At 36.7% G+C, this 15,076-nt stretch overlaps 1 protein-coding gene across 2 annotated transcripts in view; it reads right to left on the reverse strand.

Annotated features, from left to right (window-relative positions):
• Positions 1-14,603, reverse strand: part of crhr1 (corticotropin releasing hormone receptor 1) — a 234,492-nt gene extending 219,889 nt beyond the window's left edge. Inside the window, exons 1-2 of one of the 2 annotated variants that reach the window (XM_079827238.1) lie at positions 14,178-14,587; positions 13,837-13,956 (exon numbers count right to left, since the gene is read on the reverse strand). In XM_079827238.1, coding sequence (XP_079683364.1) covers positions 13,837-13,860 — 24 coding nt within the window. In that variant the 5' untranslated portion in view covers positions 13,861-13,956; positions 14,178-14,587. Of the gene's footprint in view, positions 1-13,836 lie in introns of both variants that reach the window. The other variant, XM_079827237.1, reaches the window with a different exon arrangement.
• Between the last annotated feature and the right edge of the window lie 473 nt (positions 14,604-15,076).

Raw genomic sequence — 15,076 nt, forward strand, 5'->3', positions numbered from 1 at the left:
ATATACCTTATAGAAAAGACGAGAATCGCGTTTGTTTCTATTGAGCCTGATTTCTCAAAATGGTGCGTGTGTGTGCTTATCCTGGGTACCATGACAACAGTGCGAGTTACAGTGCGAGTGATTGCCGGTGCCTGCTCATGGCTCGCACTCATCAAAGGAACGCACGCAGAGTAACGGCCGAGCTCAGTATTTTGACTGAATAATGCAGTTTCTTTCTCGCAAAACCTTATAGTATGCCTCCTGAACACTTTACATATATGGCACGCGTCTCATTGTATCATTGCGTGATACTTTTGTATATTTTTTGCAATGTTTTAGCCTGGTCGCTATTCACTGCCATAATTAGTTTTTTTTTTATGTAAAAATGCAGAAAGTTTTGTGTGGTGGGTAGTTTTGGGGTAGGGTTAGTGTAAGTTTGGACAGTATAAAAACCATTACATCTATGGAGAGTCCCCACAAAGATAGTAAACCAGGTGTGTGTGTGTGTGTGTGTGTGTGTGTGTGTGTGTGTGTGTGTGTGTGTGTGTGTGTGTGTGTGTGTGTGTGTGTGTGTGTGTGTGTGTGTGTGTGTGTGTGTGTGTGTGTGTGTGTGTGTGTGTGTGTGTGTGTGTGTGTGTGTGTGTGTGTGTGTGTGTGTGTGTGTGTGTGTGTGTGTGTGTGTGTGTGTGTGTGTGAACTGTGAATCTATGCTAGAGTACATGGACAAACATGTGACGCAACTATCTGTGTGTGCTGGCAGACTTGGGATGCTTCGCGCTCATGTGGGATGCAGATGAATGAGTAACCATGTGTGGCATTTGGACAGAGTGTACAGAGTGTGTGATAGTTCATATTTGTGTATGTGTGCATGGATGTCTACAGATACAAGTGTGAGACTAATCGTGACAGTAGCGTAAAATCATTTGTGAACTGCTCTAACATGGCAGCTGGTCTGAGCATGACAGGCAACTAAGAGTACAGAAATGCCTTTCACATTAACTTAGCCAGCTTCCATCAGGCAAATCTTACTTGATTTTACTCCAAGCTAGTCTCAAATAAGAGGCTTCTAACTTTAGTCCTGAAACAGCACAACGACAAAGTATGGAAAAAAAAAACTCAAGATCTATATTATACATTATATATTTCTCCTTCACTAAATTTAGAAGGTTGAAAAAGGTTTTTTTATGGCTGGCATGTGCCTAATTTAGATCCTAACTTGACCTCGACCCTGTTTCAAAAATAAACCCAACCGAATCCTAAACTCATCCCATGTCTAACCCAATGCCTCAAAGTTCATCTTAGTTAGCAAAGGCTTCTGGCTCAGCTTTGAAGATGGCACTTAATGCAGTCACCTACATTTTCCTTAGTGCTGTAGCAAAGCAAAACAAAACTCTGTCCCATGAAATAAAAAATGTAGTCAATTTCTATGAGCTTTAAAGCCATCTATAAGCTAATGTACTTCTTAAAGGGGTCATGAATTTAGATATCAACTTTCCCTTGAGCTTTTGATATATAAAAGGTCATGGTAATATAAGAATATCCTGTAAGTTTCAGAGCCGAAAATGTCTTTGTTAGTCAAAAAAAAGCTTTTATTGACAGCTGGCTCAGCAAACAATCCATCTGTGAATTTGCCACCCTGTGACGTCAGAGAGCAGTGAAACGCCACCTCAACAGCAGAAGAACGCCTAATTCTGTTGCCCCGCCCACTGATTCACACATGACATTTAATAGATAAATAACATAGGTCTACGTGGAGCTAAACCGGATCAAACTTCCAAGCAATAAACATGCCATTGAAAATTACAAGATAGTGTCCAGTGGCTGGTTGTGGAAGAACACAGTCGCTGCATAAGCTTCATTCTGATTCCAATATTAGGAATGCGGTTGAACTTTATTTTTAATGAAGTTCCAGCTCACGTGGGACATTGCGCGTTTATTTGCTTCATTTCACAGCGGATTCGTTTGTAAACAAGACCCAGGTCTAGACTAGATTTGAGATAAAAAAAAATTATGCTGTACCTTCTATATTGGATCCAACAGGAATGATTCATCACACTTATGTGAGTATTTTTTTTATTTTTTTATTAATGTGTCATAGTATTGCATTGTTACAGATCGTTTGATATCTCCTGATTATGTGTATGTGTCTAACTAAACATAATTTACCACGCTGTCACAGGCTGGAGTATCCTTTGTATTTGAGGTGTTATTGGTTAATTGTCACCGGCCTGCCGACGGGCTATCTTAAATAGTGAAATAACATTCCTTTCTTGTTGTGCATTGTTCACTCGCTTGACTTGAAAAATACAATCCCGGAAGTTTTGATCATGCTGATTTGTCTGCTGTGAAGTTTTGATGATGGATGTGCTTGGCTGGTGTGTGTGTGTGTGTGTTAGTGATGCACGGTTCGCGGTTATATCCACCGATTGGGCGGGCCAAGTAATAAAAAATAACATTCCAATAAATTGCGGGTGGATGAGAGATAAATCATTGTGCTTGTTTGATAAAGACTTATTGCAAGCCCTGTAGGTGAATCATTCCGGTTGCCGTTTTTCCACACGTTTTCAAAACAATTCCCCACGTGTACTGACGGGGGAGTCAAAGCTCATTATAATATGCAAAACCGTTATCCAATCATAGCAGTGGGTGTTTACTTCCAAGTCTTCAATGCGGCATGCCCATAAAAACCGAGCGTTCCAGGAGCTTGGCTCAAAACCAAGGTAGAAAATAGCCTATTACTTATTCATTATGATGTTTTTGAATGTAAAAACCATGTGAACGTCATAAGTTCACCTCAGACAACAGTATAAAAATTAAAAATAGCCAGATCATGACCCCTTTAAAGTTTACAAAAGCAACTTAGATATGCACATGCTTTACTTTCTCTAAAAACACTAGATTATGTTTTGGACTGCAGGAGGCAAAGTTCTAGTACTTGATATTTTGAACCATTTAAAATAAATCTGGCCATTGATAATATAAAAATGTAATGCCAGAAATTAAATTAAATTAAATTAATTAATAAATAAGAGTCCCGGCTCGAGATCCTTTCCTGGTCAAATTCCTCTCTGTCCACCCATGATTTTCTGTTTGTCTTCCTACTGTCCTATCTAAATAGAAGGCAAAAAGGTCCAAAAGTATGACAATAATAATAATTTAAACTAAAAGTGCAATACAATAAAATATAATACAAAAAAATAATAAATTAGATTAAGAAGATGAGATGAGATAAGATAGAACACACACATGATAGATAGATAGATAGATAGATAGATAGATAGATAGATAGATAGATAGATAGATAGATAGATAGATAGATAGATAGATAGATAGATAGATAGATAGATAGATAGATAGATAGATAGATAGATAGATAGATAGATAGATAGATAGATAGATAGATAGATAGATAGATAGATAGATAGATAGATAGATAGATAGATAGATAGATAGATAGATAGATAGATAGAGCTTACAGATATATATATAATATAGCTATATCTCTATACCCAGAGATAACGTTGTGTACTGTACCCCTGACCTTGAGGCTGCACTGTATGACTCTACTTGCTGTGGGGCTGTTAATTGTGATAAATGGAGATGACACAGGCTGCAGTGTTAGCGCAAGGAGTCAATATATTTTATGCCAGCATTCCACACTAGCATAGCTGGGTAATTAATGAAAGATGCTTGGATGCAGTGCCCCTACACTTGCCTGCACACTTCATTCAATAATCCCATGATAGAGTGAGAGAGATGGTATATACAGTATGTGGGTTGCATTTGTCAATTTGTGCAGGCATAAATATGAGTGTTTTCTATTTCCCCAACACAATGTGCAAGTCTGTATGAATGCATACTAAAATGCCTGTTACTAACATGCAAGCGTTTTTAAACACAGGAAATATGCTCACACAAATAAACATTGCTCAATTATGCTTGGAAGAGAGGATGTTGTCATAGACTATATTCCATTGGGACACACAGTGGGGCCCAAAAGACCACATTCAAAATCATGGATTCAAAATCCACTTCAGACCTGCAGACAAACACAATTTTTAAGGATTCTGAAAAGTTTTAAAGACAGAAAATGTATAGCATAAATTAAACTAGCGTTCTTTTTGACCCCCAAATTTTTTTTTATTTTTTTTTTCTTAAAATAATCTAGAAGGGTCTGAAACGTACAGATATTTTGAAGGTTGCCTTTGAATTCTATAAACACTGGTCCATATTTGTAAAGTACATGCTGTAAAGTACATACTGTTTGTGTCAGTTTCAACCATGCATAACAGATATGGTGCACAATCAGCATAAAAGATACGGTAACACTTTAGATTACAGCCTGGAAAGTACTGCGTAACTAAAGCAAATTTACAGCGTAGCTTTCAGTAATTATAGTGTAACTATAATTTAAGTACGTGTAGGTATAAGGGAACAATATGTAATATTTGGGGAATAAAGGGGTAACTATCAGGAAAATTAACAAATAATTTATACTATAAGTATTTTTTAATTAAGGGGTAATTAACTGTGTAGTTACAGGGTGTCACAATTCACCAGTGAGAGTGCCCCTGATTACCACCAGAGGACTTACTCCCGGACTTTCATTCCATCAAAGACTACATCTCCCATAATCCTTTGCCCGGACTCATCATCCCTGATTACATCCACCTGTGTCTCATTGCCCAGTTTACCTCACCCTATGTAAGCCTGGTTATCGTTATCATTCATTGCGAAGTCTTGTTTGTTGTAACACTGCATTTCTGAGCATTCTCCCTGGTTTCTTGTCGCTTGGTCTTGGATTACTTGCCTGTTCTGTGGATTACCCCTTTGCCTGTCTCTCCTGCCTTTTTTGCCTGTTTGGACTGCTTGCCTGTGTATGACCTTTTGCCTGTTTTTGACTACGATAGTGGATTATCCTTTAATAAAGCTGCGTTTGGATTCTCAGCCTTTGTGTCTCTGAGCAGTTCCGTTACACAGGGTAAGTATGAATCTGAGGGCTGTAAATTAAAGTGTTTGTTACCCTCTTGTTTCATGTAGTTACAGGGTAAGTCCAATAAAAAAACGTACAAAATCTATCACTCGGAAACATTTATTTGAAAAACTTTCAAAACATGTCTCTAGCTATTCTGTATTCTGTATTTAAAAAAAATACAGTACACCCAGAAATATCCTCACCATTTACTCATCTTTTACCCTCATGCCATGAGATGTGCTCGACTTGCTTTCTTCAGATGAACACAGAAAAATAAATAATCTCTGCTACTGAAAACTCATTTGGGTTCCTAAAAGTTGAAGCATCGAACAGCACATACAGCAATAACTACAGTAATCCATACGATGCCAATGGATGGATCAATGTCTTCTGAAGTCAAACGATAAGTGTTTGTAAGAAAAATACCAATATTTTACATTTTTTAAACTGTAGACTATCGCTTGTGACCCACAGTCATCTGTGCGAGCATGATATTCCATAGATATGTATATGTCTACAAGGCCGTAACCATGTCTTGAACATTGGGGGGGAAACATTTTTTTATTTTATTTTATTTTATAAAGCATAAAGAAGAACAGTGATCGAAATTCTAGGTCTAATTCTAGTTGGGAAATAATCATTTTGGGACGATTTGCAAACAATATTTGCATTCATTTGCGTCAAATATATTATTAGACCCGAGAGTCTTCGCATTGGTGAATAAATACATAGATCTGCTGGTGATATTTGAATTCCCCAGTGGTCTGGTGATAGAATTTTTGCAAACCGTGTCAAAGGTTCCAGGTTCTAATCCGCTCTCATATAGTTTTGTTTTTCTTCTTCATTAAAATCAAAGGTGTTCATCAATGATTGTGTATTAAGAGCAGGGACACATTTGTGTGCTTTTTGTTTTGTGATTTAACCGGAAAGAATAGAGTCTCTCTCCGCAACGGCATTAGGCGATAGATTGTGTGAAGACTGTGCACGAGCCAAAAGAGAACGTAAACACAACAGTAAACAAAAAATAACATAATATATGATAATAGCAATGAGAAACAAACAAACTAGAAGACAGAGACGCCATGAAATCTTGAAGCTTCTTTACTCATGCAAGGGCTGGTAACAGTTGGTCGGATGCAAAAAGATTAGTAAATTATGAGAGCATTTCTGGGTGTACTTTTTCTTTTAATAAATAACAATACAGAATATCAAAACACATGGGATTCCTCTTAAGATTCATCAGTGGAAATAATGAAAAAGAAGAAGAGGAACAAGAGGAGAAGCCAAGTAAGAGAAACAAAAAAAGGGGAAAAAAAACATGCCTGTTTCTGTCAGGACGATATTATTTGAAATTAAAAGTTTATTTAAAAAAAATTAATAAGAAGTGTCGTCAATCTGTTTTGAATTAAGTTGTTTTTCAAATAAATGTTTCCGAGTGATATCCAATTTTGTATGTATTTTTATTGTACTGACCCTGTAACTACATGAAACAAGAGGGGAACAAACACCACTTTAAGTTAAAGCCCGCAGATTCATACTTACCCAGTAACTACATGGATAATTACCCCTTAATTAAAAAATACTTACACTATAAATAATTTGTTCATTCTTAATTTGTTAATTACCCCTTTATTCCCCAAATGTTACATATTGTTCCCTTATACCTACACGTAATTACTTTATAGTAACACTATAATTACCGAAAGTTATGCTGTAAATTTGCTTTACTTACGCAGTACTTTACGGGCTGTAATCTAAAGCGTTACCGAAGATACTTTAAAAGGCTGTGCAAAACTTATATGAAAATGTACCTTGCTTGTTCAAAAAGCACAGACAAAGAGACAGAAATGAAGAAAGTTTATGCCTAAAATACCCCTATCTAATAGACAAACACAAGGAGCCTTAGAAACTCTGCACACTTACTTGCCTGCTTCTATGCATCTTAGTCTTAACGGAATGACTCACTTTAATGTGTAATGATTATTCACTGTTATAATGAATTTATTATTCACTTGAAATAAAAGCTGACAATTTAACATGTTAATTAAGTGCAATTAATTATAACAAAAATAACATGCTAAAATGAGCTAATTAATCATGGCAAAAGAAACAACACAAATAAATCACAACACCGAGCACAATATGCTAAAAACAGCAAGCGAAAAACTACAATAAATTGACTTTTAAATCATCTTGTTTGTAACTCTATTGAGTGCTTACACACCTGACACAATAATTTGCTTTTCTCAGCAAATACTATATATATATATATATATATATATATATATATATATATATATATATATATATATATATATATATATATATATATATATATATATATATATATATATATATATATATATATATATGATAAATAGGCATTCAGTCAATTAATCCATATATCATGTAATTAATTTGATAGAATATTATTATTTGATTATTTTCTATAATTTAAAAAATAATTATATAACTTATTGAATTAATATTATTATTATTATTATTAACTATTTAAAATTGATTGACAGCATGACTGTTATTTAGCAAATTATTTTGTACTGTTCTTTGTTGACCCTATAGCTAAATCGATGTGCGTCACGTGCCATTAGCTTTATTCTTAAAACTATAAAACTGAAACATGAAATTGAAAACTGAATGAGAGGAAATGGATACCGTGATAAACACAGGTGAAAGATTTGCTTATATTGTACTTTTTTATGATCAAATCTTAGATTTGACACAGTTAAACAGATCATATTTCTTAAAAAATTAATTATATTCACAGAATAGGAAGAACAAAAGAATACAAAAGCCAAATATGCTTTCAACAGAGATCTAATTTAGTCTTCTCAAAACAACGGCTTTTGCTAATTTGCATGTCTAATCTTCTGTGAGAATACATTTCCCACCATAAAAGCAAAAAATAGAAGCAAACAAGAACATCAGTCCCTTTCCTAATAGTGCAGCATTGCGATCAACCAGTATGAAGGAAGAAATGCCTTTTGGGAACCCGTTGCAAGTTTCTCTGATGTAAATGTGTTCTGTTTTAAGTGGGACGCAAGTTGTGAAAAATGCCGGATGGAAAAGGAAAATCGATTGGAAAGGGATGAATGAGGTTTTGTCTCTTCTTATGCAACAGCTGCCAGGTACCAGCTGCTTGTAAAGAGCCACTGACAGGCTAATTGAGTTAATTCACTCATTTAATTAAAAAAGGACGAGGATCTAGGATAAAGTAGGCATAGTGAATAGCTGACTCAGCGAATGGAATATCTTTCACTCAAGCTGCGAGAGAATCCCCCCATACTCTGTTGCACAAAACAACATGTGTTGCATGAGCACACAGAACGTCATGCCCATCAAAAATGAAGAGGCAAAAAACACCCATTCTAATTTAAACATGTCACTGAAACCAAGTCGCAATTAATGAAAATGCATGTCAAGTTCAGATGCAATTTTAATTGTTAATATTATAAACAATAATTTTCCACTTCATACCAATGTACCATTTTTGCTTCCAATGGCTAAAACTAATTCAATGCAATTCATGATTAATCATGGAAATCAAGGATGGAACAATTCGTTCAAGTTATGTAATCCTCCAGATTTGGCAATAATACCTTGCACCTCCGTGAATCAGCTAATATTTAAAAAATGTTCAAAATGTTTCTGCATTCCAGACTGTCAAACTCAAGAAGTTTTGGACTTTTGAAAGGTCTAAACTTCATCTCTTTTTTCGTCACAATGCATCAGGTGAAAAATCTCTTACAAAATCTGACTAACTCAACAATTAGAGTTAATTAATTGTTACTTTGTTTGTTGTTTCGGAACACTACTGTATTTCACTTTAAGTATGGATATGCCTGTAATCTATACTGCACCCTCAGTCCTTTAGTATTACTTGCCATTCAGTCTTTAACAAAAAATATCTCTGTAATCATGCACCGACCCCTCCATCGGAGTATGTATTTCTGCATTTGCACAAGCCTTGGAACCCTTTAGACATACTTTCATTCAAATTTTTCCCTTTGCCAGCTATCTCTACTTCAGAAAGACCAAATGTGCTCCATGCCTAGACTAATTGAGTTTAAAGAACAAATGTATTTTGCGCAAGCCGTCCAGCTTTTAAAATGTCCAGAAGCTTCCAAAGCTTTCTTAATTACCTTATTAGTTAAAGCACAACAATAATTTAAGTGATTTATGACAACCCTCAATATGCTTTTAAAATTGACTATGACAGTCCGGGGGTGATAAAACCAAGTCTTTAAGTGAGGTTGATATGCCAGCACTCAACTTTATATCTGTTATGTCTTTTTTGGTGAAAAAAAAAAAATTCTGCAATGAAGTCATTGCTCTCCCAATGTTAAACTATTTAAATAATTTCCATTAATCAGTTCTTTTGAACAGTTTGTTCAGCAATTCTTTGTGTAATTTTATGTGTCACACTTTGCTTGTTGAAGTCATGATTCTGCTTCTATAAAACACAACGCACAGCGCAATATATTTTTTAGCCAACTGTTTTTGTGTGTGTGTATTTCATGTTAATACTGCAGTTAAGCACAAGAGACATTTCAAGAACCTTTTTAAAAAACCTTACTAATCTCACGAACGGCAGTGTGTATGTATGCATGTATGTACAGTATATAATATTCATCCTGACTTAACCCTTTCACACACAGCCACGAAAGTGCTGTTTGACAGATGTACCACTTTTATTTATTTTTTCCTTTGTCATTCAAATTACTCACACACTTGTTGGCTTTGTCATCAACTACCTGATATTATGATTCTCAAATACATGTAAGTGAATGTGTTTTGTTGTTTAAAAATCTTAATACTGATCATGTTAGTTGATCTATAATGTGTGATTAGTTTGCGCCCCAGTTCAGAGAATCAGATCTGTCAGATTTACAACACGTAAATTCATCCACTTATACATGACAGTAAGTGGCCGGTGAAGTGATAGAAGAATAGTGGAAACTTTATAGTTACTTACACAATCTGATATGAATAAAACACCTCAATTTATAATTGTCACTTCCATAGACATCAGTGTGAATTGTATGTATTGTTTTGCAAGTACTTTTGTGTAATTAAATGTCTGAAACCTAAAATAAACCTTATGTGGTTGAAAACAATGAATAGTTGTGATATATGACAAGCACTGTGCGTGTCAGTCTCTGGGGAAAGCACATTTGGATTTAGCAGTTCATCACGTAATGCACTGAACGTTCTAATCACATCGGTGTGGTCGTACACGTCAAAGGGTTAATCCATTTTGTTCTTCTGTTTTATAGATTTAAAAGCAGCAGAATCAAAATCTCTCCAAGTACCCCATGGAAACTGTTTAAATACACAGTGGAATTACTGATTTAAACTGTGGCCTGTTCTGGTAATGAGAAAAATGTAAAATACCATTAATGTAGTTTATACTGATGAAAACTATGTGAACAATTGCTTCTAATCTCTGTTTTCATAACATTAAATTCCTACTAGCTCCGATTCTCTCCCAGAGCAGAGAACCAAGACATATTTAAATGGACAATTCAAGAGCAATATGATATGAAGCTGTTCAATTCTGAATGACAGAGGAGCATAAGGTCACATATAAAATCTATCCTTTAATGGCAACGATCTGAAAGGCTGGAGATCCCGCAATTCTCGGCAGAAAGCTCGTTTTCAGAGTCTGAGAATTGCAGAGGGGATTTGAAAGGATACATTCAGAAAAGGAACTCCCAAACAGCTTAACGTCATTATTATGAGCTACATTTCCAGGAGTTGCAGCAGAGAGAATCACTGAAAGAGTTTTTAAAAGAGACACAGCACTGCTACAATGTACCTAGCATGGTTTCGGCACTGAATAAGTCACCATTTATATTGCAGTACTAAAAAAACAAAACATCAACAACAACAACAAAAAAATATTGCCTGTACTGTTTCACGAGTTCACACTTGCATATAATTTATAGAGTACATTTAAATGCGTATTTGGCGTGCTGTCCAGGGGGAGGGCTTTGAGCTCGGAATTTGGCCCGAACCCAGAGTATCCCCCTGTATGTAAGTGGTTAGAACTTAAAGTGTGGAGAAGGGGTGGTTGAGGGATGCTGATAAACTGTCAATGAACGGAGGGAAGACTGCTGCCTATATATACCTGTTATTGTTGATTTGCTGAGTGCTCTCCACTTGTGTCAATTATCTGAACGTGCTCCTCCCAAACTTTGTTAATAAAAAATAATTGAATAGAAAGTAAGACTGTCATGAAAAAGAACAATGTGGCCTAACGCAAAGTTCAATTCTAGGTCACACTGAGAAGAAAGTACGCTCTGGGAATCCTCATCTGTGTTTATACTCAGTACATGTTAGATTAGTCACGCAAATACCCTGTGGTGCATCAGCCATGTAAATCATAGACATGATATTGACCTCTGGGATATTGAAACTAAAAAATAACTGGCAGTACCTGCCGTTGCTAAGACACAATGAGTGCTAAATGTATTTGGAAGTGCTCGAAACCCCTAAACCTCAACTCTACCCTCAAAAAGGCCATTCCATCTGTGCTTAATCTTTCTCAAAAGACAGCAATCATGTATGATAAAGAGTCTTTCTTCTTTAAAACAGAACACTATTCAAATCCATTATGTAGAGATGCCACCACAGCTACAACAAATAAAGACAGCAAATAAGCAAGCAAACCAGACTACAACAAACAGCTCAAAAAAGATTGTGGATCTTCTGCCTCCGACATTTAAATTCTGACATCTCGAGGAGAAACTGATAAGCTTCCTGCATGCTAAACACGAAGCTGTTGCATCTATGGAGAGCGAGAAGCCTTTCCGCTCCTTACATCTCTGTGACGAGTTAATTAAACCTGTGTGTTTATTGAACTGCACTGGGTTGAATGTAATTTGACAAAAGCTTCCTGTGCATAACCTGGCCGAAGGAGTTGTGTGTACAGGTTATTCTTCCTGTGGAGTGATATGAACACACAAACAAACATGGCTTCTGGGGCAAATGACCTGAAAGGCTCTTGTTCCCTGCTGGAAGTCTGATCTAAACTTACAGATGAGTAGAAAGGATGCGTTCTGAGCTCTTGTCAGGTGTAAAAAATTACTTTTAAACAACCAGCAGCATTGTGATGGAAATATGCTATCAAGAGAGACAAAGAGGGAGGAGAACGAAATGATAACGATGTCATTGGTATCTGAAGAGGGCAAGATTGCACATTCATAAGCTTTTCTTCCTCACAGATGGCTCAGTTTTCTTCTGGTCTCAATTGTATCATAATCATCAGCACAACAAGTCATTCGCCTCAGATCTGGCTTTCCAACCTCTCAAGCTGCGCGTGAAGTGTTATTCAGTCTTCAAATGCTAGGAATAAAACGGTATGGTATTGCATTATTTGAATAACCTGCAAGATCACAGCAACCACACTGATGTGCTGAGTCAATGAAAAAGAGGTCAACAAAAGTCGATTAGCATCTGTATCGAATCCTAATTGCTCTTTTGCACCTCTGCTAGCCACTTGGGACATTTCATAACATTGGCGAATGCTGCACAGCGAAAATCACAGGACCAAGTCTTCACTCAGTAAGTATTTCACAACACACATACGATCAATTGTCACTCAAATCATTGTCAGAGGCTCAGAGCAAAATACTCTCCGCAGCTCTAGCTGTCCAAAGCGCTGAAAGTGATTAAACGCATATTATTGGTAGCTGAAAGCTTGTATGTTTTGACTGTCAGAGTTTCAGCACATTACTTCATAATGGTGCCAAACTGGGCCACGGTCCAGAGCGCAGACTGATAAACCTGCTGCATCCTTTTTAAGGCTACAAATAAAGGCTCTTTTCTTCTTTACCTTTCAGTGATGTCGTTTGATATAATTTGGAATCTATGATATGCTTTTGATGCAGTGCCAAGCTTCTATTATAAGCTAGAATTGACATTATTTTCAAATGTCTTGCGGCTAAGCTGAGGACTGGCAGGGGATGGTGTCCTGTCCCTGCTTGTATTTACTGTCTACAGAATTCAATAGCACACCCACACACTGCTGAGTCACATTGGCAATGATCTCCCCCGTCGAAGGATAGTCATTAATTACCTCCACAGTTTCCCTTAAAATCTCAGTGTCAAATAATAGTGTAATGACACAGTTTAAGTGTTATTCTACTCAGACATTTAAACAGAACAAAAATGAGAACAAAAAAACCCCTGCAACAAGCTGAGCTAAATAAGCTTGGTGAGACAAACCAATGCAATTCGTTTTGAAAAGTTTAAATGGCTCTAATGTGCAATGTTAAAAATATATATATTTTTAATAACTGTATGTAAATTACATGACAACCTATTTTATCAAGGTACTGACACCAATCTATGACACCAACACAAGAGACAATGGAAAGCATAAAAATTGCATACAAATAAGCCTCTGTAGTAACTGTCACCAGTAGCAACAAACTGACACCATCAATTTAATACACACACTAGTAATGCTATACTAATATGAACGAAGCAACATAACATGCAAAATAAAACAATCGTATCTAGTGCACATACCACAAAATAAGAAGCATCTAACTTTCTAAATGACACCTAAACTAAACAAACGTGATTGTTTGTGCAGGGGGTTCTGGGAATCCCTCTTTCCCAATAAACACATTTTGAGGAACTATGCGTTGTCCTTATAAATTTTTTGTTTTTTGCATTTACTATGTAAATGCATGTGGGCTATTTTCTTCCAAAAAAAATTCAGCGTATGAAGGTAACTTACATTTAACCAATTAAAGGGTTTTTACGGCATTGTATTTTTCATTATTTTCTCTGTTAAAAATAGGCTACTAACATATTAACAGTTACGCTACGCTTTCATGTGGTAATGGTCGTACCTGTGTATGGAGGATGCGACTCATTGCTCCAGTGTTTGTCTGTAGAAACCTTCAAACAGCACAGCGCTCCTTTGCTCCAGATGCAGCTGTTCGAATGCTCCGCTCCGGGGTGACAGACCTCTGTTTGAAAACAACAGATATGCACCCCAAGGATGGTCAGTGTAGCGCTTACAACTGGAATTAGCATTCAGACGAACACTTAATCCTCGGTAAATAATCTTCTGTCGAGTTTGAGTTTTTAAGGTCCTCAGAGGCAGGTGTAAATGGTTTGTTCAAACGCGATACCAGTCACGCGCAACACTCAGTCAGTGCTCTCTGTTAGATATGATAAGCGTTTCTACCTGCTCCCCCGCGGCTGGAATTGAACTTTTCCAAGAGTACTGCCACAATTTCCTCTCTTTTGCAAAATTATTCGATCCTTGTAAACACGGCGGACCCTCGTCAGATTGCCTCCTCACACCGAGTGACCCTCTGTGTGTGTCCCATCGGTCAACAGTAACGCGTTCACATGAAGCCCTACATGAAAGCAAGGAGGCGTCACTGCGCGCGGATAAAAGGAAAAGACGTTTGGATTTTGCGCGCGTGCGGCTAAATGTTGTCCAGCAAGCAATATGTGTGACAATTTTATTGATGAGCGCGAGCAGAGTTCGCCGGTGCAAACTAATCCGTGCAGTTCCCACGCGGGCTATGCGTCTTCATCCTAACCGGTTCACTCTCTCGCGTGCGCTCAGCAGCAGACTCAGCGCTGAACAGCCTTCATAATGAGTGAATTCCAATCGAAAGTGAGCATCACTATAGCCTACCCTGCAGTGCTCTGCTCACTAAGGTGGAGAGCACTTGAAGTGAGAACTTGAAGGGCGCATTACCGTCTTATTTAGAACACACTACACGTCAACATTCCTCAGTCTTCACTTATCACTTTATTTTCCATCAGAAATTAATGCTGAATGGACATAAACGGTTGAAAATGGCATCGTGACATTGTTTAAAAAAAAAAAAAAAAATTGCGTCGGATTTGTCATTCATTCAAATATAGGCCCTATTTCAAATCGTGTAGGCTTTTATGTGCCATAAAAACAAACAAATAATCATGTGTAGGCCTAAGCAATAAGCCTATCCGAGTAATGGGTACTTGGGTTTCCATCCCAATCCCACCAAATTTTCAAATAATTGACTTTGTCTTAAAAAAAATAAAATAATAGCGAATAGGCTATTTGATATGCAGTTTCTTTTGCTTCTT

The sequence above is a fragment of the Gobio gobio genome (assembly GCF_949357685.1).
Source record: "Gobio gobio genome assembly, chromosome: 1".
Lineage (NCBI taxonomy): Eukaryota > Metazoa > Chordata > Actinopteri > Cypriniformes > Gobionidae > Gobio > Gobio gobio.